Source organism: Balaenoptera borealis (genome assembly GCF_965194805.1).
Source record: "Balaenoptera borealis genome assembly, chromosome: 13".
Taxonomy (NCBI): domain Eukaryota; kingdom Metazoa; phylum Chordata; class Mammalia; order Artiodactyla; family Balaenopteridae; genus Balaenoptera; species Balaenoptera borealis.
In genome coordinates this window covers 68,565,931-68,593,802 of record NC_138870.1, presented here as the reverse complement: position 1 = coordinate 68,593,802, position 27,872 = coordinate 68,565,931, and the positions used below count along the sequence as shown (strand labels likewise).

General features: G+C 35.0%; 1 protein-coding gene across 6 annotated transcripts in view; it reads right to left on the bottom strand.

Annotated features, from left to right (window-relative positions):
- Positions 1 to 27,872, bottom strand: part of ACSS3 (acyl-CoA synthetase short chain family member 3) — a 142,090-nt gene that overhangs the window by 23,752 nt on the left and 90,466 nt on the right. For all 6 annotated transcript variants that reach the window (XM_082350744.1, XM_082350747.1, XM_082350749.1 and 3 more), the window contains 3 exons: positions 19,612 to 19,715; positions 5,378 to 5,473; positions 2,551 to 2,614 (listed from right to left, as the gene is read on the bottom strand). In XM_082350744.1, the coding sequence (XP_082206870.1) occupies positions 2,551 to 2,614; positions 5,378 to 5,473; positions 19,612 to 19,715 (264 nt within the window). The remainder of the gene's footprint in view (positions 1 to 2,550; positions 2,615 to 5,377; positions 5,474 to 19,611; positions 19,716 to 27,872) is intronic.

The window sequence follows — 27,872 nt, the reverse complement described above, 5'->3', positions numbered from 1 at the left end:
TCAGATATTTTGTAAACCCTGGAAACCATATACAATCTCTCATCAAACACCTTTAAAAGTCCACCAAGTGGTTCTGGGGACTCAGGTAGGTGGTCCCTGGAAAGGACCCTGGTTTTCAGATGACAGACCTTTAGAATATGGTCTACATGGAAAAACTTATTCTCTTCTCAAATTACACACTGCTTTTTTAAACCTCGGTAATTTTTGTTAAGGCAAGAAGGTGTGCTTTTTCCCTTCCCTTAATTCAATTAAACATGTATCTATTATGTGCTCTTAAAAAGCATTCATCAGCCATTTTCCATTCTGGGTGAATGATGTGTGTCCCTTCAAAGCACACAGAATAGCTATAGATGGACAAGCAAGTCTTCTTGATTAAATACAAAAACATCCTATGCATACTGCAAGCAGCTATTGGGATACATGAAAAATTTTCAGGTCAATGAGTTAGACTGGAATGGCTACTGGAGATGAGGGTTTCAAAAGGAAATCCTTGCTCTAACAGATAAAAATGAGTTCCTGAAGTAAGGTTTCAAGACTGTTCTATTACAAAAAGAGAGATCTTGGTGGTAACTTTTTTTCCTCATTATTTCTACCTTACTTTTTGAATATAATTATATATATATAATATTTTCAAATACTTAGTTTCACTATTACCTTAAGGGATGAATCAAAGTCCACTGCATGTCATAATATACTGTATCATCAAATAATTTATAATGAAATCTCAGAATCTGAGATCTGTACAATAACATTCCCTGTTTAGGAATAGAGAGGGAAGAAAATCTTTCTGAACTGGCGACAACCTAAAGCACAGAATGTTTTAAGGCAATAAATAGTTCTGTTATTTTCAAGTACTTGAAGTAACACTAATGGCTATGAGAAAAAAATTATAGTTTATGTGCTTTATTATTTCTGAATGGATGTGGGGTGAGGCCACTGATAATTAGAGTGACAGGATGCATGACGGGTTTAAAACTCTACTGGCATCAAATGCCACCTTTGGGATCTTGCAAACATTGCTTTATGAAACAGATGACTCACTTAGAGTTAGGGGTTATATAAAATGCAAGCTGCTAGAGTGCTTCTAAAAGCTCTCACAAACCATGTGCTTCCCTAAGCTAGTTAAGCATCCATCCACAATCTTGTTCAGATTAATCATTTAGCAAGCCTTCCTCTTGTCCCCAACAATTTTCCCCCTCACAGGTAAGATTTCAATCAGCTCTATGTTAATATGGATTCTGATTCAGAAAAATATGAATAGAAATGGTATATTCAGTATTAATTTTTCCATTTGCCAGCAACGTCTTGAAATTTAAATTAAAAAAAGTAATAAAGTGTTCACATGTTTACTGATAACAATAAAAATCTGAGAAGAAATATACATAAAGTGCATCTCCTCTACTAGCCTTTTATAAGGTTAAAGTATCCCTACTTGAAAAAATACATTATTTTTAAAATAATTATTTTTCATTTAATTTTCAAAGAACTTAAAATGTTTTATTAACCTGAGTAAAATCTTATACCAATCTGAGAATGCCAAGTAATAAGAATTCTTTTAAATAAATAGGAAAATAAAACTTTTTTAAAACCACATGCAATGTTCTTTATTCATAACAGCTCATTCTGGCAAATTCTACTACTTAAGGCATATCAGTAGAGATGCCAATATCATGCTAATCAGAAGCAATAAAGCTACCTGTATCAATTATTAAAATGTCACATACTGTGTGTCTCCAGCTTAATCAACTTCCAATTCAGCTTCTGCTAGCTTAACAATTTTAAAGTACTGATTTAATGAAAGTACGTTTGAATATTTTTACTACTAATTTTAGCACTTTGTCTATCAAATGAACAATGATAAAAACTGCTAGCAAGAAATTGTGGTACTTGATGAGTCAGGGATTATATATTGTACTATTATCTAACCCAGTAATTACACTTTTAGAAATTTATTCAGTACTATTGTCATTATCAGAAAAGAAGACAACACAAAAAGGATGTTCAATACTGCATTATTTATAATCATAAATATTCAAAAAAGACTAAGAGGCCTAGAAAGGGAATAAACATTTTTAAAAGGCAGAGTAAAATTTAAAATGCTTGCGAGACAGGGTTAAGGAAAAACAAGAATACATGAGAATAAACCAAGTTGTTCCAACAACCTAAAATGCGTTTCAAAAAGTGGAAAGTCATATATATTACAAAATTAACACTGTATTACTGAAGGGTCAGAGTACAGAAACTTTATTTACTTCTTTATATTTTTGGTACTTAAGTTACTTTTATCATCTATGCATTACTCGTATAATCAGAAATATTTTTTAAAAGACGCAAGATTTATCTTTTTACAAGTCCTATCTAAATTGGTTCCACTTTATGGGGCTTCCATGTTAAAATTACAACAGCTGGCATTGAGTATTCTCAAACAATTTACAAGCTTTTTCTGGAACCTCTTCACTAGTAATATCATTGCAACCACTCTATTTTTTTTCTTAATTTTACATACCAATTCTTGCTCTTTTAAACAGTAGCACTGAAAATTTTGCTTACTTTACCACAATGTTTCCTAAACACCGAGCCTTCAGTTTTTGCATGTTGTCATCCAAAATCATAACTGCAAAGTAAAATATAAAAAAATAAATAAATAAATAAGTAAATAATTGAATAAAAACACATAAACTTAAGGCTTAAATGTTTCCGAATTTTCTATATTCAGCTTCCCAAAACTCTAGCTTTAAAAAGGCATCCTTTAATTCCTGTAAGACCACAAACATACATAAATAAGCAAAAATGAAAATTTAAAGTGTACATGTTTTTAATTTTTAATTAGATAATGAATTTTTGCTCAGAATCACCCTTAAATAAAGACATAGTATTTCAAATACACTGGTAATTTTAAAATCTACGTTTATATCCATTCAAACATACCCCTCCATTCTGTCAAAAATATTAAAAATATGTTCGGCTTTTCAAAAATTAAAGGATATAAAGTGTTAAAACACAGACAAAACATATTTCAAGCAATAAAAATAAAGAATTTAAAAGCCTGGCAAACTCCTTTTTCTGATTTAAGGCTTAATATCCACTTATGAGCTTTAAGGTCAATTTAACCTTCCCAAATATTATCCCAGTGTGTTCTATGCTACACTGTTAAAATCCTGAAGGATTTCAAGAGACCAAAGCTTGTATGCACATGCAGTCATCTTTAGTACAAACTAGAGTAAGGATATATCATCATGTTTTAAGCTTTAATAGATCCTTTATGTGGCTACATCCATCCAGGTTATTCTACTGAAAAATGCTATAAGAAAAGAAGAACATTATCCCCAGAAAAAGTTAATTGCTCCTGTGTGTTCCCAGAGCACTTTGTTTCAAAATTCTATTCTGACAATTATTAACGGTGTAGGTATCTGTCCCTCACTAGATGTGAGCTCATTAAGGGTGAAGCCATGATAATTCATCTTTGTCTCCCCAAATCCCAGTACGGTGGCCAATTTACTATGTGCCCTGGAACACATTCTTGCTCTATTACCCCTCCCATTTCCCAATCTAAAAAGTGGAAAAAATTCCCTTCTCATAGTGTTGTACAATAATTACTTGAAAAAAAATATAGTGATAACCTTGTGTAAGATACTCAATGAATGTGAAATTAAGTATTACATTACTTTGAATGTTTTTCACACAAAAATGATTTTCTTTCCTTTCCCAAAAGGATATGGCTTTTTAAAAGTATAATATTAAATGTTACATTATACTTTTGAATCTCTGAATAACCATAAAAATCATGCGTCATAAAGTCATTATTTCCTTGGTTATAAATACTTTAGTTCTAGCGTTTAAGCTGTGCTGTCTGTAAGCCAATGGCTTTCAGACAATGAGAAACATCTGTACTGAAATTCCATGAGGCATCAAAGCTTTAACTCCTTCTTACAGCTGGATATGAAAATGGTACTGAAACACTGAAAGGGAACGTAGTTAACATCTCCCACAGTCATCAGCCCCTAAAAATGGTTCAACACAAAAGCAATTTTTCTAATAAAAGGAGCAGGGATGACAGAACTGCTCAAAGGGAAGATTTCATAAAGCTGCGTTCACCCTTCCATGCCTGGAGAAGTCACTGACTTCACAGAGTATCTATTTTTGCCCTTAAAAAAAAAATCGTACATGTCTTTTTATAAATATATCTGCTAGGTTAAACCAAATGATCCTTAACCGGTCATTGTTCTAGAAGGAAAATGTAATATTTTTACATCAGAGAAGCAAAAACACATCTCTAAATTTTGTAATTTACATGCAAATACAAACTGTATGCAGGAATTGTATTCTGTTCCTAGATGCTGGGTTTAAGCTAAATTGTGCGACCTTATGCAAATAACGTAACTTCCGTACCTCATTTTCCTTGTCTGTAAAATGAATGTGTAAGACTAAATCAAGTCAGCCCCTCTGGCTTCTCTGAAATATCAATGACACTACTAGCTAAGACTTAGTTCAGTCTTTCTACAAGCAGGTGCTATGTTACTGCTTCACTGTGTTCCATCAGCAACCCTATGAAGCACATAGCATTATTATTCCCATTTAGAAATAAGGAAGTTGAATGTTTGATTTGTGTAACAATGTATAACTTAAACAAGTCACCTTGTATAAGACATACAACTAGGAGGTGAAATCCAGGGGATTATTGAACTATTATAATCACTACCAATAATTTTAAAACAAATATGGAAAAGATAGTGTTTCTCATTGTCACATACTGCCAGCAAGGATGAAATTATTTTTCTTTTTAGAATCCGTACTCTTTATATTCATTTTTTTTAGCCAACAAGGTTCAAAAGCTTTATCATCACTTCTAAATTAAAAGATAGCATATATAATGGGAAAAACTGCAGCTTTTATAACAGAAACAAACAAACAAAATAAAACATAATGGTTTGCATTGTCTTCAGGACCTAATGAGCTGTGTTACCTTAGGAAAGTTATTTAGTCTCTCTGGGCACCAGCTAACTCATCTCTAAAATGGGAATAATATTGGTAAATTAAATATACCTCAGCATTAGTTGAAAAGATGTATGCAAAGTACTTGGCACCTAGCATGTATTCCATAAGTGTTAATCTCGCATACATATGCTTAACTTGCCTTATATTATGACAATCATTTAGAACATGTCCTTAGAAGTCAATAATCTTACTTTTGATCAAATTGGCTAATAACAAAAGTTATCACAAAAAGTTAGACATTTTTAATACAAGGCATTCACTCAATCAAATACTTATTAAGCACCTAGTTAGTATGTTTCAAGCAATATGATTCACACTAAATACAGAAAAATACCAAATTTATTAACATTACATATTTCAAGTAATCAGGGTAATTTCTCACCATTGTATCCTGGAACACTTTTTCCTGCTTGCCCTGGAGGAGGTGTTTTAGAATTACCTAATCCAATGCATGATGCTGTAATTGGGGAACCAGTCTCTGGAGAAATAAATATTATTTAGCATTTAATATTTCAACTTGAGATCATGACGTCTCTTCAGTGCCTGCACTGCCCCCTCCCTCCACAGAATTTCACTGCATGATGAATAGATAAATAGTGCAAATGTACTATTTAAAAATGAAACAAGTCCAGTAATTTATACGATATTGACATTTTTAAAATTTAAGGACACAAATTTAGAATAATATATATAGTAGTGGTTCTTTTAAAGACAAGAAAGGCCTCTCTAGTGTTTTCAGCTGTGGATCAGAAGGCATGAAGACTGGAGAATTACATGACTGTGACAGTTTTACAAAATATGTTAAAAACTGAAAAATCTCTAGAAAAGATGCTTTCTTTTAACTCATCTAAAGCTATTTTAGCAGGGTAAATAACAGCAATGGGCAAAATATTTCTGTTATTTATAGTTTAGTCTCTGGAACAGGTAACATGAAGATTTTTTAAAATATATGAACAGGATCATATTCTAATTTTTTAAGATCTACATTTGCCTAGAGACCTTGCATCTAAAACTGAATTTACCAATGCTTTATCAAATTTCGCTTAAACCTGTTGCTCCTGGACTTCTGAAGGCCCAAAACCTAGGAAGGAAGCTATTTATCTTATGCTGATCATTTCCTCAAGACCAGAGACTTATTCACAATTAGCCTTCATTGATTAACAAAAATGTTACATTTGTCTTCTCTGTCTCAAGTTGTAACTCAGAATAACAGCAGCTATTACATAATAATCATAAGTTCTGAAACTGAAAATTTTTTATAAAAGAATGCATTCGTTATTATTGGCAAATACAAGTTTGGAGTTACCAGAATATTTTGAATATGAGATTTGTCTCTATGGAGGGTAAGATAAGAGGGTATTGATTGTAAAACGTTTCAGAACTACTGGCTTAATATTATACACTTAAATGTACACCTACATACACCCAAGGGATTAACTGCCAAACCATTCAGATCCAAAGTAATCCAAAATATTAAAAACTTCTATCTTCCTAAGGACTCAGAATGTATTTCTTCCACTCTGGTCTCCACCATGATTTATCATATATTTGTATCACTTTAGAATGATGGGAAGAATTTATTACTGTTCTTTGCCTTCCAGAGTAGTTCAGTTTATTATTCACGTTTTGATGGCGTCTCAGCTGGTATCAATAACAGAAGATGAACTCTCGAACTTGAAAACCCAGCTCCTGAGTGACAGTCCAGTGCCTAAGGTGCTAAGCCAGATGGTCACCGCTAAGGAGAAGCAGCGAGTCACCGGAGAAGACATTGCTGATGTTGGACAAAGAATTCTCAAATATTTTCATATCATGACAAAAAATCGGGAGGTATTTTATGACATGGCATTCTATCAGCTGTGAGCATTCTCCCTACAGCACCATCAAAGCATGGGAGGAAATCCACAGGTTTGGAAATTTAGCAGCATTTTTCCCTTTGCCTTTTGGAAAACGTCTGAGTACTTATCTCAGCGACCCTGCAAGAGCAGTGAGGTAAGAGCAGTGGTGATGGCAGGTAGCAACCCTGCAGAGTGAGGAGCTGAAAGGAAGGTACTCCGACGTAACAAGGTGACAAGAAGAACAGAAGCTACTAAGACACATGAGGAAAGGAGATATCCCCTTCAAGAGGCTGCCCCTCCCCGTCCCACCCTGGTGAGAAGCAGCTTCTGAAGTCAATCTGCTATTTTTAAAGCATATCTTGTCAAGTTTAGGTGATCAGTAGGGGCACTCCGATCATCTGAAGTTCAAACTCTTGACACTTCTCAACCCCGTAAGGCCTCTCAGCCGCTTGTCACCAGATAGCTCTAGAACGTACAAATGTACCTTCCAGTGGCTCTAATACCTAGCAATGGTTCTAGTATCTGCTGCTTAAAAGAAAAACAAAAACCCCGCAACAACGAAACTCTAACTGCACCCTGCTTCATCTCATCTCAGTGTGGATTCTTACAAAAGACATGGGCACTCTGTTCTTCTGATAACTGGGAGGAAGGGAGTGTGGGAAAAGGAAGGGAGAATAAAACCTACTCTTAAATAAAGACACAAGAAACTGAAGCGCTGCCAATATCTACTGCCTAAGTTGACATTATACATCCTTCCTGAGATTCTTAAGCATCTCTTCATAGTGATTACATATTCATAACCTTTAACCTTCAGCTGTTTTGTTGTAATTTATGATTGTAAAGCAACTATGAAAAGCATATTTTTCTATATGATTATTTTGACTGAATTTTAAGGGCAATGAAAAGTATTATCCATTCAGTTACTTCAAGAAGATAATAGAAGTTTATACTTTGAACATTAATAATTTGAGCATCTTGTTGTCTTTATTTTGTGCAGGGGCCATGCTCATCTTCTCTATATCGTTCCAATTTTAGTATATGTGCCGCCAAAGTGAGCACTTACTGACTTTATTTTGATATTCATTTAGAGCATTAAAAATGAACTGTTGGTAGTGACATGCAAAGGATACAGACAAAATGACAGTTCCTAGGAATCTAAGTATAATAAGGAGCCACAGTTAGGACAAAAGTGGGATGAGAAAGACCATAATGGTTGTTACAGAGACTTTGGTTTTCTCTCTTTATACCCCTGAACGTCCCAAGACCCAAGAACTGATCAATCTGCACCGTAGGCACACAGATGCATGCTCACACATTCATGCACACAGACTGTATAACCACCCTGGCTTCCCAGCAGGTCCACATGCAGAACAGGCTTCCAGTTAGGGAAAGCCCCAGGCATGCTGCAGTCCTTAATCAAGCTCCAAAGGACTCCCAAAGCCCCATTTCAAAGACGTTCTAAAAACATCTGCTTCACACTGCCCAGGCTATAATTAACTGGCTAGCAGTTATCTAAGCAGACAGGAAATCCAGATGTCACATTTTGACTGGGAAATAGCTACACTGAACAAACCAGAACATTCTCTTTGAAGAAAAGAATTGGACACTTCATTTGGAGAAATCTTTCCAAAGAGGTCCAACCTTAGAAAGACAATGCTCAGCAATTCACCAGCATAATTTCCTTAGATAAGAGACAACCAGGAAGAAGATGGCAGGAAATTGAGGGCTGTGAAGAATACGTTACCTTGGTATGTTTTATATTCACACTTCATTAGAAGCTAATACAGACATTTCACTATTATTTTAGTGTTTTTACTGCCGCACTCCACCTTATTGCATTAGTGAGCTGTTACCTAAATGAATTTTCCTTAAAACTCCTGAAGGAAGAAAAGGAGAACTAATAAACATAATTTTTTCAAACATGAATTATGCCATGTACCATGTGCTAAGTGCTTTTTGTTTATATTATTGCATTTAATCCAACTATAAGCTGATAGGGAGAAAAGGAAATATTATTTTAACAGATGAAAAGTACTAAGGCCTAACATAGAAAAATTAAACCATTTGTCCTGGTTCGCATAGTTCTTTCAGAGCAGGAGAAGAATGGCATAGATAAGTGTGCCACTCACGAGGTTCCCATGTAGAATACAGACGAGAGAAGAAAATAGAGCTCACCCAGACTGCATCCCAGCAGAGGAAGAAAAACCTTCGTGACACGGAGTGAGTGCAGTCTCTCATACTTGCAAATGGAAGTAATGGTGGTAGTACCACTTATTAGCAAACATTTATTGAGCAGCTATTATGTGCTAGGTGCTGTCATTAGAACTGGGGATAGAGCAATAAACAAGTGACCAAAATCCCTGCCTTCGTGGAGCTCACATTTTAACTGGGGAAACAAACAATAATAACATTCAAAAGTCTAACACACAGCATGTCAAAGGGTGATAACCACTAAGAACATAAAGAAAGCACAGATAGGATATGAGAATAGGATATGAGATGCGATGGGAAGGGATTGCAATTTTAAACTGGGTAGCCAGAAAAAAACTCCCTGAGAAGTGACATTTGAGTAAAGACTTGAAAGAAGTGAGGACATGTGCCTTATACATATCTGGGGACAAAGAATCCAGGAGAAAGGAACCGCAAGTGCAAAGGTACCGAGGTAGGTTTATTCCTAGAGTATTTGAGGAACAGTGAGGCAGCCATTGTGACTGAAGCAGAACAAATGAAGAAAGTATTAACAGGAAATGAAGTCAGAGAGGTAGTGAGGAGACAGCTCACGTAAAACTACTTCAAAGTCCTCTTAAAACCTTAAGTTTTTAGTCTGAGTGATGTTGCGAGCTAGTGTGGACCTTTAAACAAAGAAGTTAATGAATCACAACAATGCAAATAGAATTTACTTAAATATTTGGGCATCATGTAGGTTTTATGATCAGGTTTATTTAATTTGGGGTTTTGAGAGAGACGTGGGAGAAAGTGATGGACAGATGGGAGCTGTTTTAGGATGGCTGGTTAATAACAGAGATTCCTGTGGCTTTCTGAACAGCAGGAATCAATTCACTAGATTGACAGAAAGACTAGAGCTCAGTTAGGTGGTAGACGGGAGACAGATTGCCCATACAAGCCAAAGACAATCACTTTTGTTATATAAGTGTTAGTGTTTCTACAAATCAATATAGCATTTCTGAAAGGCAAGTTGGCAGTTCTTATAAAAAGTCTTAAAAATGGCAATCTTTCTAAAAACTCTTAAAGGTTGAGCATAGCCTCTAACTCAGTTGTTCCACTTTAAGGGCTATACACAAGGAAATATTTGTAAGAGCTCACAAATATTAAGCATCAAGGATGTTTACCACAGTATTGTTTATACTAGAGTTTAAAAGATTGTCCAAAAAAATCGGAATTATTCCATATTAAGGAGTAATGCAAAACCAAACACCATAGGAAAATGTCTAGTGATAGGAAATAATTCTCACAAAATATTGTTTAGATAAATGTTGTAAAACAAAATGCACAATGTGATTTAATTTTTTAATAAATAATATACATTGGGCAAAAATATACATCTTGGCAAGATACACATTCAAATATTAACAGAATTTCTTAACACCATTTCTGAATGGTGAGCAAAGGAGAAATTACATTGAAGAGTCCAAAGGCTACATCCACAACCTTGAAATCTCTCCACAGTGGTGGATTAAAGGTGGGTGCAATTTGTTTAATACTTCTTCTACCGTCTTGTGATGGCTTTGAGTAACAGAAAAGAGTGAAAGTGATGCTTTGTCAGTTTATAGGCACAGGCCTTAAGAAATTCAGAACACTGTCTCAGGAACCCGTGAGGCGCCATGTAACGTGGTCCACTACTCTGAGCCCGCCAAGCTAAAAATGCCACTTGCAAGCGTTCCGGACAACAGTCCTAGCTGAGTCCAGCCTTCCAGCAGTCCCAGGCATGAGAGTGAAGCCATTTTGGAGCCTCCAGACCAGCTCATTCACCACACAATCCTCTCTCAGTTGTCTCAATCAACAGTACTTGGAGCACAAAATCCCTAGCTGATCTCTACTCATATCTTTGATCCATAAAATCATGAGATATGGTGGTTATTTTTAGCCACTAGGTTTTAGGGTAAATATTTTTTACACAGCAATAGATACTTGGAACACTTTACATTAAGAATATTACCAAATTTTTCAAAAAAGAATTGTGCATGTAATTATATGAAAACACTGTCCTAGCCTGCAGTTGAAATCAGGTTCTTCTTGTGTGCTCTGAGAATCATTTGTATCAGCAGGACCAAAGTCTAATCCCTGACATTTTGTGCTTAGGAAATGTTTTCTGACTAGTAAATACATACTTACATAATTTTAGGCTCTGACTCCCATTATTGAGATCAGTGTTCTTAAAAAATAAGTAGCAGATCACACAATGCAATCCCAAAATGAACAAGAGAGCAAGAGAAATAGAGGACTCAGGAAAGAGAAAAAAACTGTTATGTTACTGTTGCAATTCTGTTACAATCTTTTTCTTATTCCAAGAATGCTATTCAAAGGTCAGTCCTTCAACAAATATTTATTGAACATACCCAACTTTCTTAATGCATTTCTTTTGGGGAGAAGAGAGTGTTAAAGATGGAAAGACAAGCCTAACAGAAATAGAAGTTATGTGCAAAGTTGAGACGTTAGACCACCAAGGACTGACTGTAAGTTATTTACCAGAGCAAAGCTTGCAGGGCTGGGGTGGGTGGGGGGTGGACCAGGGGTGAAAGAAGAGAAATAATAAGGAACAAAATGAGAGGGGAGGAGAAAAGGCAGATAGCGAAGTGTTAAGAAATTTGGATATTATTCTGGGAACACTGGGGGACTCAGGGAGTTGTAGCAGAGGAGATTTGTTCAGAATGGCATTTTAGAAAAAGCTCTTCAGTTGCAAACTGGAGCACTAAATTGAGAAACCCAACCCAGTGCAAGAAATCAGTTAGATGTTGGTGGTCTGATGCAGGTGAGTGGCAGTGGAAGATAAGACCAAGTTGGAGTTACACTCAGAATCAAAAGGCCTTGCTGATGGTTTGGATATAGGGACAGGGCAAGAGGGAGAAATCCAGGACAACCCCCAGGGTTTTGGCTTATAGATGAAAGACAACACAGAAAGAAGAGTAGATGTGAGTGAGGGCTAAGAGGAAGAACATTATGGCAGGTTCAGCTCTATAAATAAGAGCTCCTGCTGTATCTGGAAATCTGTCATTGTGCTCCCACTGTGGTTCTAGAAACACTACATTTAAGCAATATGGATTTTAGATGTTGGTGGCCCATGCAGAGAGCTAAAGTCCTGGAAATAAATCAATTCAGTGGCACAGGGCCCTTGAGTCATATTACTCACAGCATCATGATGGGCACAGAAGCAATTTGTAAAGAAACCATTCTCTACACCTCTAAATCTATACTGTGAGCTATAAATAACTTGTATGGTGGTAGCAGAAAGAAAGTAGAAACAGTGAGATGTACACCAGTGAAAGAAGATCAATTTAATCTTTTGTGTTCACGAGACGGTACGATTACATTTTAAAATACTTGATTCAATGCAGCCTACCTTTTGGTACTGGAAGCAAACCATTAATTCAAGCTGTGAGACACTGGTCTTATCCTACTCTCTTACCAGCACACTGCCTCTAACCTTAGAGAAACTCATAAATAACCTGCAGTTGAATTAGATTAAAAATGCTGTATTAATGAAGGCCTAAGATAAAACATAAGAAGAAAGGGCTCTGATCAACACAGAACAATGACAGTTCTGGTTCTAATCTTAACTAGCTAATTGACACTGGGAAATTAAATTCTCTATGATTAATATTTTCATTTATAAACTGAGCTCTTATGTTCTAAGTTTTCTTGAGTCTGGACTATCTACAGACCAGGATGCTAAAGATGGCCTTTGTATTCATGAAGGATTATTCACAGAAAGGAAAGGAAAGGAAAAGAAAAATGTTTATTGAATGTTACTATAGGCCAGGAACTTGCTGCATTGTTCATACACATTTCACTTCATTTCAAGCTTTCTACAAGCCTGTGAGCAAACACATGTGCACTAGATTAGAGACTTGCGAGCGGCTACAGAGTAAGTGGCCAAACCAGGATTTAAACAGTCTTATTGGGATTCAGTATCACTTTTTACTACCCGCATTGCTTTTCCAAGGAGAATAGTCACCTGTTGTTTTCTAATTAGAATGGACAGCAAAAGAGGAATTGGGAACTACTACTTTATGGGGCCAAAGGGCCCACAGTGCAGAGAATTACATGCAACAAGGGAAAATCAAATTTCCAAACAATAAGGTTTGTCAAGGGAGGGTTTAGGAACTCTTTTTCTTGTAAAGATCAACAAAAACATGACATATTTTCACTTTTCTAGAGTGTATTAAATGAGATTCTTGCCAAGGGTAGGACAATTAAAATAAATGATATTTCAAAGACTGAACCAACTTTATATGATTAATCAATTTCTTAGTGTTTAGTCTCTTGTCAAAAATTATCACTAATATAATAATGAGCATAAATAGAGATTCTAAAAGGCAATTATACATATCTGAACTACTTCATGTATAGTAATCATATCTGAAAAAAAACACCAACTTGGTGTTCTTCCCACATTAAAATGCTGTAAAGATGAAAATGTCTGATTCAATGGCTGCTATTTGACTTGGGATATTCATTTTCAGATGGAATAATAATTTGTAAACAGTTATTCATTTCAAAAAGAGAAAGCCTCATCAAGCCTAACATTTGACAAAAGATTATTCCTTCCACTAACCAAATTCACATAGCTTACCTCTAAGTTCCTGCTTCTCAAATTATCAGTAAAAATCACCTACTTTAAACTAACGAAGACTTGCTCCAAATGAGAAAAAAAAAATGCTGTTGCCAGGCAACAAAGATGACATCAAGACATTTTTCCTCTCTCACCAGATGAATACTTTCACAGCCTTACTAGCTGAACATTGCTGACATGACACTGTGTCTATATGACTGCTCTTCCCAATCACAACTTCTCATGCCAAACTATCTACAATTTCTTTCCCATGAATGAAAAAAAGAGATGAGTTTATTTTTGACCATTCTGTTGAGAGAAACAAAATTCATCAGACAATAGTGATTCATTCATATTACTAAAGACTCTTTACATTCTACTATTTGAAAGCATCATAGGGTATATTCTGGACGAGCCAGTTCATGGGGCAGTGGCACTGCCTAACCCTGAGTTCCACAGTGTGTATTTCAAAAGTCTACTTCAATCCACCGTCTTTGAAAATGCAGGCCTATACTTTAACCAAACCCTACCACCACAGCCCGAATTTGATGGGCTCAGAAAATATTAAGTAAAACCCAGAAAGCAGGGAATGACAGTTGAAAAGTAAAACCTAGGAAGGCAGCATTTGGTTGTATATAGAAATATTTTACTTCAAGATCTGCAACCAAAAGAATGTACGCTAGTGGCTATTGGCACCCAAACCACAGAGAACAGATTTTTGAATAATTAAAGATAGAGTCATCAAGATAAAGTCACCAAGAAGATACTTTCCTCGCTGTACTGTCAGCCATACAGAGCTTTTTATCCCTTAGCCCTAGGAAGCCATTTTGCAGGAAAACATACAGGATTTTGCATGGGGCACAAGCTAGGTATGTTGAAGATGGAAGAAAGTCACACATCTAGCACATAGGTGTAACATGCTTTAAAGAAAGGCAGAAATAACAAGAGTCATAAAACTCCCAATGTGGAATTCCAGGGATGAAGAGAATACCCTGTCACGGACAAAACTCAGAACTACACACTGACAGACTGAAATTCCTCTTCAGTAAGTATATCAGTTCAGATGCCTGAAAGTGGAAAGTGTGAAAATGTAAGGGTAACCAAGGAAGAGGACGATCCAGAAAAAAATGTGGCTTAAACTTTGACACTCTACCTATCAAGTCTCAAATCACATTTAGTCTACCTAGGAGGAATGAGACAGTACTATATTTGAGCCTGTATCATTTCTCATAGAGATCTCTGGTTAGGATAATTTTTATTAAACTATAATGAATTATTCCATTTTTGGTTTTGATTCTTGTAAATGAAAAATATTGCTGCCTTTAAAAAATCCTGGGCTAATGGATCTTCTCCAGATACACCTAAGGATAAGGACTGAATTTGGTCAGCTTAACCAATTTTTGTGGGTTAGAACTCTTGTCCCAGTTGTCTATCCTCAGGAAGTATATCCTACCAAACAGTGCAAAAATAAGGATTATCAGGTCAAGTAGCCTTGACACATTTTAATAATACGGTATTAGGATGTGTATGCCTTTAGGATCAATGATTTTGATTTAAGAACCAGCATGACTGAAGTTTGCTGGAGCCTGTGGGTCCATTTTAGTAAAATCCAGAATTATCAGATTCTTCCTCAGAGGAGGAGCATTTAGGCTATATATAGAATATAGTTACTTCAGAACTAGCAATTGCAACTAAAACTGCAGCAGTTCAATCAAACAGGGAGAGAAATGCTGTGATTACTTCAAGATATAAGAACTCAGCAAAGATGGCTCAAGGCAGATAAAGTAAGATCAATAACTTCAATGGACACCAATGACTCAATCCATTAGGAGATTACCATTTTCTCATTGAAATCCCTCCTAGGGGTTTTAAAAATTCTACGAAGAATTTTACTCCGCCAGTAAAGTGATGGAAACAAAACAAACAACAAAATCACCCAGTGCTACTCAAGTTGGTGGTCATTACCTCATTTCAATTACTTCATCACTACAGGGGCGGGGGACATCACTTAAAACACTTTAACATAAGGTTTATATCTTCTGATGGAAACTACACAGATTTGTTCTGCTAGCAGGTGGAAAGAATCATTGATTCTTTTGATCTAAACCCTTCCCCAAGTTGTCCCTTATAAAAGCTACTGTGGAACTTGAGTATTCTAACTTTGCAGTGGTTATCTTTATTTAAGTGACTGATGGCAAGTAAAAGAATAAAGTGTTTCTACATAAAATTAAATAACATTACAAAGTGGGATGCCAAACTTTTTTGTTGCAGTCATTTCTAAACTAGTGCCATATCTTATAGTAAACAGGAAGAAAAGAGAGAAAGAAGGAAGGAAAAAGAAAGGGAAGAGAAGGGAAGGCCGGAAGGCAGGAAGGAAAGAAGGAAGGGAAAAAGGAAGGAGGAAACTTCAGAAAGGGATAAGGTCTACTGTGTTTTGGGTTTTAGTACTTAGTTGTTTAATTTTTTGTACTAGGTGATTCACTCAAAAGGAAAACAGTTCCTTCATAGGCATCTTAAATCAGAAAAAAAAATTCTTGCAAAGGACACAATGCACTGCACTGACAGTTCTTTCTTTGTGCTGTTTGATTTCTGGAAAAGCTCATCTTAGTACTAAAAATGATCTATAACAGTACAGTGTTTTATCTGGTGATTGTACAACTGAGGGTAATGAAGTTCTGGCTGTTTATTTCTTTGTACACAAACTATCATATCTTAAGGGAACAATTATCAATTCTCTTAATTTCCCCTTTTCAAATTATGATTGTAGCACCTCTATTTCTTAACCCCTATTTAAAAAAATGAAAAATTCAGTCAATAATCCAGATGCTTCCAATCATCTTATGGATAAATTACTATGAAGATAAAGCATCTGAGTAAATGACAATTTGTCTATTGCCAGAGTTATGAATCAAATATATACAACTCTCCTCTATAAACTTAGCAAGACCAATTTCCTTCATGAGAGCATTAAATGTTTACATTATTACAATCCAAAACAAGGGGTTAATGCTTCAGTGGTGTTGAACAGAGACAATTCTTTATTAAAATGCCCCCACAAGGAGTTGATCTGTTCTCGGATTTTCCACAGATTAGCTCTCAATTTAGAATCTTAGGTATTATTTAAATCAGACATCAAAGAGTGTTGATAGTAACAGATCAAAAGAGGATGTTAGTTACTAGAAATCTGTTGTTGCTAATACAAATTTCACTTGGGTAACAAAAACAACATTGTAATATAAATGGATTGACTGCAGAGTGCCTTCTTATAGCCCAAGTCACAGGAACTAATCAATTTTCACTCATACATTTTAGTTACTTAACATACCCCTTACTAATTCCAAATTACACATCACAGTTTCTTAACAACTCATTTGTACACATGTATTAATGTAATCAGAGAGCAAATTCATAAATTATGCATTGTATGGAAGGCTCATAAAAGTGTGCGATTGTATAAAATAATATCAATTTCTAAGTCAATAACAAGTAACAGCAACCTTGTAGAAAACTTGAAATTTTAAATAAAGAAAAATATTCCTTTGGGCAAAGCTTAACCTTTCTTCAAATGTTATCAGGTTTTTGCTGATTTACCTCTTGGGGAAGTGCATGACCATCTATTTGATATGTAAAATATTAGGAAATTCATAAATGTGCTAGAAATATCAAATTTTTCTTTCTTTTTTCTAAGAGTTAATAATAACCCATAAAGTGCTTGCCTTTCCCCCCATTAATCTGATATCACCTTAAGAAAGGTGAACAGTTGCAAATATTAAACTTCAGTATCACTTTGCAATTATTTAACACAACATACAACTTTGAAAATACTGAATTGATTTCTTCTATGCAAATGAATAAAGATTCTAACTAAATTTTCTGTTAGTAGCAGACACCTGCACCACGTAGGATAAATTTCTTTTATAAAGGACAAAACCACTAACCTAGCTAGCTAGCTACCTACCTACCTACATACCTATCCCTATGTATGTATTTGTGTACTTCAGTTGGACACAATATCAAATGCTGTAAAATTAAATTTGGGGGATGGAAAGAATCTGTCATTATGAGTAGAAATCCACTCTATTTTCCACAGTAATGAGCAGTCATTCAAAGCACACTGACATAATGTGTCTACTAATTCCTTCTGAACAATACGTCAAAGAAAAATTGCAAATTCACGTGGAACTCTACCCACCAGAGACCTCTTATGCTTGTTTCTCAGGCTTCAGTGAGCTTTTTTGTAAAGCTGGATGCACTAACTACATACATCTGCACAGGCTATTATGTGCAACGATATCAGTAAGAAAAAGTAAAGGAATCATAATTTTATTTATTAATGTGTTGGTTGCCTTCAACAAGCTTTAGCATAGTCACCTTTAAGGGAGCCAGGGGTGGGGAACAGAACTCTTCTGCAAGCATTTGTGTAAGGTCACTGTGTATTGGAAACAAGTTGTATGTTGACCAGGAAAGGAAAACCACCTTGGAAAACCATCTTAAAGGTGATAAAATATTTTCCTCTTTATGCCCAGAAAAATAACTGTTAGAACTTTCTGGATGAATAGGGGATTCATCAAGTCTATAAACACTCTTCCTTGCAAGGCAATAATTCTTCACTTGTTTTTTATGTATTTTACACATAGCACTGCTCTTTCTCCAAATTGAATCTTACCTTTTTTTATTTCCCAAATAGTTACAAATCTGAATTTAGATAAGAAATTTCTCCCTTAGCAAATCAAATTACAGAGAATAGAAACTTTCTTTCTGATTTGCATCTTATTTAAAGAACATGTATTCTGCTCTGATCATTCATGTTATATTTCATATTATAATGAATATAGAAAACACATTTTCCAAAAGAGCAATATCCAAGAAAATATAAAAGTATAATTTATCAGAATCAAAGAGTTCTAAAATATTAAACACTGAACTTCAGTTTTAGTCTCTCACTTGATCTTCTAGATCTTAAAATCAGACCTAATTTTTGCTAGAATTTTTAAAATCAGACCTAATTTTTGCTAGAAATTTTATTAATTTTTTAATCCAAATTTGATGCCCTGCCCAAAATGCTCAGAAGATGGAAATTCTGAAAATACTAACATACAATTGTTGATCTAATTAGTTGAACTGAGAAGGACTGAACTGAAATATATACATAGGATGGCTGTAAAGGCTCTGATAACTCATAGCTACTTTCAGTGGGCCAAATGGAAGAGCCAACAAAATCACTACATTCGGTGACAAGGAAAACAGATTCCAGGTAAACTACTTACTTTCACATATGTACACAATCATTCCTCAAAAGAAGCAGCAGAAAGTCTTTTTTTATCTGTACCAAAGTTTTATTCTATCCACTTAATATGACAAGGTGTTTCCCAAGGATCAATTAGTGGGAGGAAAATAGAGAATAAATAAGTAAATAAATAAATTACATATATAATGATAAGCGTTTTGGTGAAAAATACATTTGTCTGTTGAGTGCTAGGCAGAAGAGATTTGATTTTATTGATCATAAGAAAAGAGTCAGAGAACCACAGGAAATCCTGTAAAAGAAACGGTGCTTTAAAAAAGTACTCCTGCAGCAGTGTGCAGGGTTATAGGAAAGCAGGGAGCACAGAGATGAGTGATGAGGATAATTTAAATCAGATGACAGTGTGGCTGCTGCAGCTCAGAGGCAATGGGAGTACTGAAGATGGGATGAATCCAAAGGGAAATCTGAGATTTAGTGACTCACTGGATATATGAAGCAAAGAGGATGAGAAGCAAAAGTGGTCTTCAGGGCTTTATACCCAGGGACCAAGAGAATGGTAGCATCAATGTCATTTAAGAAGACTTTTTAACAAAAAGATAATCAAAGAATTGCTTATTTCTATCGACACCAAAACCACCCGATTTCTGAGTTTGTGCCTGATGGTCATAATTCAGAATTTCCTCCTATCCTTGCAGTGCCTCTGAGCATGTCTGCAATATTTATGTACATGTTTGGAAAATGCTCACCAGTTTGCCACCAATGGTCTAGGACAGGTACTCTGAAGACCTTTTTGGACCATTCCAGGGTCTCCACGTCACATCGTTCTCCAGCCACAAATAATGTTTTGAACCTGAATATTAGAGAGAGAGAGTGAATTCAAATTATTCCTTGAAAATAAACTGAAATAATTTCATCTACCTTCTTTTAAACATTGTAGAATCTAATCACATTAATTCTGTCAGAGGAAAACACTGTAGAATGGTTGTAGAATGGTTAGAGGCATTATTTGTTTGGACGCGATATAACTAAATGCATAGCACAGCACTGGAGAGATGCTTCAAAAGCAGAATTCACAGCTATAGCTTCTCAGTTCTGAGAAGAGCAACTGAGTTGATCTTTGTAATATATCTGTCATATTCACCTAATAATCAAAAATGAAAAACCTTTTTCCTCCTTGACATTATCTCTGCTAATTTTAGCTCCAAATTTGATTGCTGTATTCTACTTAAGTCTATACACGAAAATACACTCTAGAGTATCAGCTAAGGCAACAAATATGCTCATAAATATGATGCACTTGCTCCTTCTCATGAGTTACTTTGGTAAAGATTATTATGATTTCAACACATATTTCCCCTATTCCAAGGACATATTTAGGAAAGATAAGTGATTTGAAAAGAAATGCCATTGTGGCCTTCCAGGTTAAAAAGCCTCCTATCAAAAGGAATATATGATTACTGAGAGATGAAAAATCCTTTGCAGGGAACATCATGCCACAGTGTAGAAAGGATGAAATAGGAAAAACAGAATTGAGTTGACACTATTGGTGGTTCATTGAGAGAATGATTATTTTTTTCTTCTATTCTCAATGCCCCCATGGCCTGTCGTCTGTCAAAGAGTCTGTCATACAGAGTGAAGTAAGTCAGAAAGAGAAAAACAAATACCATATGCTAACACATACATATGGAATCTAAAAAAAAATAGGGTCTGAAGAACCTAGGGGCAGGACAGGAATAAAGACGCAGGCATAGAGAATGGACCTGATGACATGGGGAGGGGGAAGGGTAAGCTGACGAAGTGAGAGAGTGGCATGGACATATATACACTACCAAATGTAAAACAGATAGCTAGTGGGAAGCAGCCGCATAGCACAGGGAGATCAGCTCGGTGCTTTGTGTCCACCTAGAGGGGTGGGATAGGGAGGGTGGGAGGGAGACGCAAAAGTGAGGGGATATGGGGATATATGTATACGTATAGCTGATTCACTTTGTTATACAGCAGCAACTAACACAACAATGTAAAGCAATTATACTCCAATAAAGATGTTAAAAACAAAACAAAACAAAAAACAAAGAATGTGTGTATAAGAGTTAATTCATTATCATCAAAATAAAAACCAAAAAAATAAAAAAATTTTTAAAAACTAATCAAATAAAAACCTGCCTACCCATCCTGAACAATGGAGTATAGCCACAGAAGATTTTTTACCCTTCCCTTAACTTACATCATTTCATGAAGATCTGATGAAGATTCAAATATTCTCACTCTGTGCTCCAACAACATGCATTTCCTGCCTCTGCTACAAACATATATCTCATTCTGTAATTGTTTGCTTCTTGCCTATTTCTCACAGTGTACTGTGAGCTCCTTAGGATCATTCATCTTTATGACCTCGATATCAATCAAAATACCTGGGATTTTTAGGTACTTAAACTTTAAGCAAACTACATATGTATTTGCAATTCAAGCTACAATGTAATCAAATATGGATTCATTTATAACTTGCTTGAAACTAAAATTTGGATTATCAATTATGACCTCATCAGACAGAAATGTTACAGCAGGATGAAATAAATAGTAACACATTAAGCTATTATAAGTAAGTTAAAGTATAACAAAAACTAGTGTAAAGTTTTAAAGTTTAAAATGATGTTGATACATCTATGATTTTAGATGCTACGTAAAAACAAGACAAAATAAAAATATAAACGCCATATTGTTGATAATCTTATGACTGAAAAATATGAACATATTTTAATTGTATCTTGTTCAAACTATTAGCTTCCTGATTTTTCTTAAACTTCTGTGATTAAGAATATTATGCATTTCTAGGGTAAACGAGGAACAAGTGATGCCATTTGGAGATGCAGGCCTGGGCCTTGTCATGAAGGAGCTTATAGAGTTTTCTAAGGAATTTGGATTTCTCCATGAAGGTGGTGAGAAGCTAATTAAAGCCAATTAAAGATTTTAAGCAGGAGAGTGGCACAGTGAGATTTTTGCTTTAGGAAGATGCCACTGGCAGGAGTGGGGAGGACAAAAGGAAGGTCAGGACAGGAGCCCAGGGGCCCTGGCTTTGGGAGGCTGCTGCCATCACAGAGATGGTGAGACTTGAACCCAGGCAGCCCCCGGGGACCCCCAGGGAAAAAAAGTGGAGGTGGAGACGGGGGATTATCTAGGAGGTCTGAGCAACAGGATTTATTACTACTGACAATTCCTGTTTCCTTGAAAAGCCTTTTAGGAATACGTTGTATGTCACTGGAAGAAGAAAAACCAACACATAAACAAAACAAAATTGAAAAAAAAAAAACAAAAAACAAAAAACCCAAACTTTCAAATACCTGACCTTAAATAAAAGTAAAATTAAAGAAAACATGATTAGGAGGAAAACACGGCTATCCATGACAAATTGTAGAAGCAAAAAAGACTGAAAGAAAATGTCCACTATTCCTTGCTTTTGTGCTGCCTCAAACTGTACTAAACAGACACCTTTAACGACTGATCATTGATACATGCTTCACACTTTATCAATAGATTAACTTTAAAATATCATATTGCTGTTGTATAATATCACAGGAAATTTGAGGAACAGAAAGAACACACACACCTATATGTACATATTGGGATTTTTGTTGTATTTTTGCCGTTTATGACTACAAGGGGTTTCAAGCATGGTTTTCTTACTAACCAACAGAGGAGCTATTCTTTGTATTTCATTGAAGGTGTAATCATTTTCTGGAGCATATTGTACCTTTTCCACCTTCTTTGTTTGAAATAGCACATGTATAACAGAATTTACTAGTCCCCAAATATAGAAAGGTATGATATTCAATAAAGAATAGTAAAAGTGGTGTCTGCCTTCTCTGCAAGTCAGAAAAAATCCACCCATTTCCATTAAAATCACTTTACTATTTACCAAAAGCAGAGGAAAATTTTGGGGCTCATTGGTAATTTAGAAAAACATCAAATAGTATAGATGATCCCCTTTCCCTAAATACACTAGAAACTATCACTCTACTTTTGTATTAAAGTTCCTAAAACTGCCCCAAAGTTATTATTTTTCTCAATTACAGACTTCAAATTGTATAATATTAATGAGTATAAACACATTATAAACAAAGATAAAATTCAGGAATAAGACATGACTGACAATTTAAAATCTTTTAATAAATATTTAATCCAATATTATTTAACTCCTAATTCCTCACAATAAACAAAACCATGATATGTAATTTTATATTTTTATAACCAAATGATTACTTAAAAACTCTTAGTATAAATCTATAATTGAAAGATAAATTATAAGATAATTTAAAGATAAACTCATGCCTAAGAGCAAGAGTTGTATTCTTATTTTTAAAAAAACATTTAGCCCTTTAGGCTTGCAAAAAGGGAACTGAAACATTTTTCAACAGTGAAATTTCTCATTAATGACCTTGCCATTATTTTATTAATATTACAAACAGATAAATGCCCCATATTAAAAAATTCAAAAATATATTTTTGTTTACAAATTCATTTCATAAAAGTGAATGGGGAGTTAGTGTTTAATGCGGACAGAGTTTCAGTTTAGGAGGTGAAATATTTGGGAGATGGATGATGGTGAGAGTTGCACAACAATGTGAATGTACTTAGTGTCACTGAACTGTACAGTTAAATATGGTTTAAATAGTATGCTTTATATTATGTGACCTTTACCACAATAAAAAAAATTTTTTTAAAGTGAAAATTAGCCATTTTTCACAGTAATTTGGACTCTCTGGAGAGTAAATTTACCCATATTAATTATATATGTCCTGTCTCTGCACTGTACAATATGGTAGCTTCTAGCCACCTCTGGCTATTTAAAATTTAAATTAGTTAAAATTGAAAAAAATTTAAAAGTATCAATTTCTTCATAGTATTAACCTTTTGTCAAGAGTTCATTAGTGACATGTGGCTGGTACCTACTATATTGGAGACATCAGTTTTATTGGATAATGCTTCCCTAGATTGTTACATACTAATTCAATATATGGGAGATGCTCTGATAATGGTAACACATGGAAAGATGAATCTACTTCAAGATGAATAATACTGAAAGGATAAACAAAATGACAATATACAATACCCAGAGTAGATAAAAGGGGGAGAGAGATTAATGGGAATGAGACCTATACCTCTTTCCTCAATTCTGTATAAAACTGAGTATAATTCAAGACTCAAATTAAGTTGAAAATTAAGCAAAAAGGGAAACAGAAAAATGGAAACGTTGTTAAATTAACTTTATTCCAAAATACACAGGAAGCTGCATAGTAATGGATAAAAAGCCAAAGATAGATTATGGTGAAGAATTCTGAGGTAGTAAAGTAGGGGCAGAAGAAAACTAAAATGAATATTTCTTTCCAGGTCCATAAACCACCAAACAAGAGAATATTACTCTTCACTTGTGCCAACAGAAGTTAAATAAAAATAGTTTATTTCAGTGATGCCTCATCAACTCTAGTTCACACAACAGAACATCATTATTTTTTTCCATCAGTGTCCCTGTGGTTATCTCCATCTTTCCTTCATTCTGTTTTCTTCTATTACTCCCCACTAGAAAATTCAAATTACCTTTTGAAAAAACTCTCCACCATTGTGTTACAGTTATTTATTGCATTTATTTTGGCTTCTGTTTAAACATAATATCCAATTATAATTAGTATAGTAACAACTATATAAATTCAACAACATATTTCATCAGTTTTTGCTGCTGCTTTTTCATATCCCATACCATTCCCCTGTGTGCATTTTTCCTGTCAAGAAAGTCTCTGGGTTTTAAGTTCTCTTAGCTTTGTCCATATGCACATTTTTCTATTTTGCCCTCAGTCTTCAATAAAAATTTTTTGTTTAACAATTCTCCCTCAGAACTTTGCAGATCTTTCACTATTGTCATCTAGCATCTATTGGCATCAGTTTGGATTTTCCTCTTTGGTGCTCTGTTGATTCCTCTGGCAGTTCTTTGGATTTTATCTATAGCCTCAGTTCATGTTTTGCAATTTTCAAATGACCTGTCCAATGAGAATTTACTTATATTTAACCTTCTTAGTACTTTGATGGCACTTTCCAACTAGGATCCACATCTTTCTTCAATTCAGTAACATATTCAATTATTGGCTCTTCAACTGTCATTTTTTTTAACAATTCTTCCATTTTCTTCTGAAATTCTTACTAGATACATTTGTAGTTTCCTATTCTTCCCTCCAAGTCTCTTTAACTGTTCTTTCAGATTTTTTACTTTGTCTCTCTGTTTTACACGCTGGGTAGTTTCCTCAATAATATCCTGTAATTTTTAACAGTCTTTCCTTGTGCCCATATATTTGTTTCATTTATTTAGTTTACACTATCCATTGTACTTTTTAATTTTTTCATACCCAAGTTTAAACATTTTACATAAGAGTTACTGGTTTATGACTCTGATTATCCTTAACCTACTTATTTTCAAGTTTGATTTGGCTATATTACAAAAATTATCTCAATTGGAACGAATCCATGTTCGGTTGATTTTATTAGCATTAGAGTTCTTCGTGTGTTTTGAATTTTATTTCCCACACTCTTTTCGAAATAGAAGTTCTTTGTTTTTGTTTCTATCTCCTTCTCTCTCTCTCTCCTATGCTCACCTTCTCTGTTCAATAGGTTTGTGAGTGATATAACTATCCTCTAGAGGTCCAATGCCATAATGATGATTCAGAATTATTAATCCACAGTAATACTCAGGATATCATAGATCCTATTCTAGGATGAGAGATGGGCAGTTTGGTTCAGTCTCTGGTTGCTTTGTCTCAGTCAGATCCCTAGACCAAAGCCTGCTATACGTCATAGTCCCAGAAAACAACTGAGAGTCATTATTATCAGCCTCCTTTCCTGAGTGGGGAGGAACACTCCAGCCCATCCTCAATCACCGAGCAAGCTCTGACTCCATGAGCTAAGCAGGGTAATACTGAGTCCCTTTACTCTGCCAATGTATGCTTGTACACCTAGCAAGCCTCTGGCGTCAGCCACCCTTAACGCTTTGCAAATCTAATCCATTTCCAGTCCACAGAAAAGTTTATTTTTCAGCTCAGCTCTGATGCTCTGCTTCTTGTTTTTCATATTATCTGTCATTGCTGTGTAATGGGAAAAGAAAGGCTGCATCAAAGTACAAGGTACTGTGTTATCTTGAGTGGAAATCCAAGCACAGAATTTTTTCTAACTTTACTAAAGTTGAACTAGAAGATCATGGGAAAATAAATCACTATGATGTGACAAAGAAGAGCAGTGAATTAGAAAGCAGAAGAGGATAATAACAGCTAAGGCAGTCTATGTTATGAACAGTTCCAAGTGCTTTGCATGGATTATGTACCTTTTATTTTCATTATATTCTTGTACTATTACTGCTCTTATAGTCCACAAAAAAAGAAAGAAAGAAAGAAAGAAAAGAACAGAGAGGCTACATAACTTTCTCAAGGTCACACAGCCAGTAAATGGTAGGTTTGAACCCAGGGAGTCTAACTCCAGAATCAGAATCTAAATTACCATACCATACTGCCTAGTCCCAGCTTTGACCCAGAGTAGCTTTGTAATCCTGGGAATGTTATTTCACCTCTTTGTACCAAAGTTTTCTCTACTGTGAAATGAAATCATTACACTAGATGATTTCTCATCTATTTTTCCAAACTCTAGTTGTCTGATAAAATGAACTTACAGTTCTGGTTAGTTACCTATTTCAGAGTACCCTCTTAAATTGGGGGGAACACCTTTAAATTTATTTTAAAACAATCTTTAATGAACTATGTAACATTTTAAAAAGAAAACTTCATCACTTAAAATGTTCTATAGAAGGAGAGATAAGCAAACTGCAAATCAATCACGAGCCTGCAATTACAATATCAAGCGAATGTCCATTCAGTAAGTTAGTATGAAATGTCTTGAACGTAAATATAAACTTAAAAGTATAGCTGTATGAGAAGACTTGGGTTCTCTAACTTGGGTTCTCTCTTGTCTCCAACCCAAACAACTTTTCTTGGACTTTGGTTGCCTAGTGAGATAGTTGGATTTTGGAGGTCCCTTCTAACATTCTCTTTAGTCCACAAGTGAGAATCTATCAAAGTAGATCAGTGAAGGTATTATTTGTATAGACTACAAATACATGAAAAGGAGAAACTGCACTTATGCCATGAATGACAAGAATCCCTGGGTCAAGTTAGTTTCCTAATTTACCTTTCATAGGAAAAGTATGTCCATGGAATTTAGTTAGGAGTGTGGGCTCTAGTCAGATCGCCTGAGTTAGTTTCTTTCTAAAGAGTTACTTAAACTCTCGGGCCCTAATTTCACCCATCTGTAAAATGAGAGTAATCACAGTTCCTACTTATTGTTAAAACCAAATGAGATAACAAACTTTAACTGCTTATGCCTAGCACATAGTAGGTGATCAGCAAGTGTTTGCATTTATTAATAGTAGTCATTTGAATAATTGAGGCTGTTTATAGAGTCTGCACTTCTAAATATCTATTAAAAACATAGGTTCACATCATCATGAATAACTTAGATGCCTAAAGACAAAGGGGCATGATTGGGGGAACTTATTGCAATTTCTCTTACCCTAAAATCTCGTACTCCATGTCTATACCTATTAGTTTGAAAGAGTGATGTTTTAATAGGTATTCATTCGGTATTGTTTGATGCTTTATATTTCAGGCAAATTAGAAATGGTTCTTGCCTTTACAGTAAAGGATATCATCTAAAACCCATGTATAAACGGGAAAAGATGCTGCAGCAAACAAGAGACCTTAGCTTGCTGGTCACATATCTACATGCCCTGTAATCAGAATGCATTTGTCAGAAAAGAGACACTGCAAGAACAACAGTCACTGTTTCTTCAAAACCCCTGCAATTGTCTTAAGACGTGGAGACTATACATAGCCTCAGATGTTTTTACCAAAATCTATGTTTCTATTCTTTTGACTGAAATGGAGACAACTAAGTTGAAATGTAGTGAATAAAGGAACAA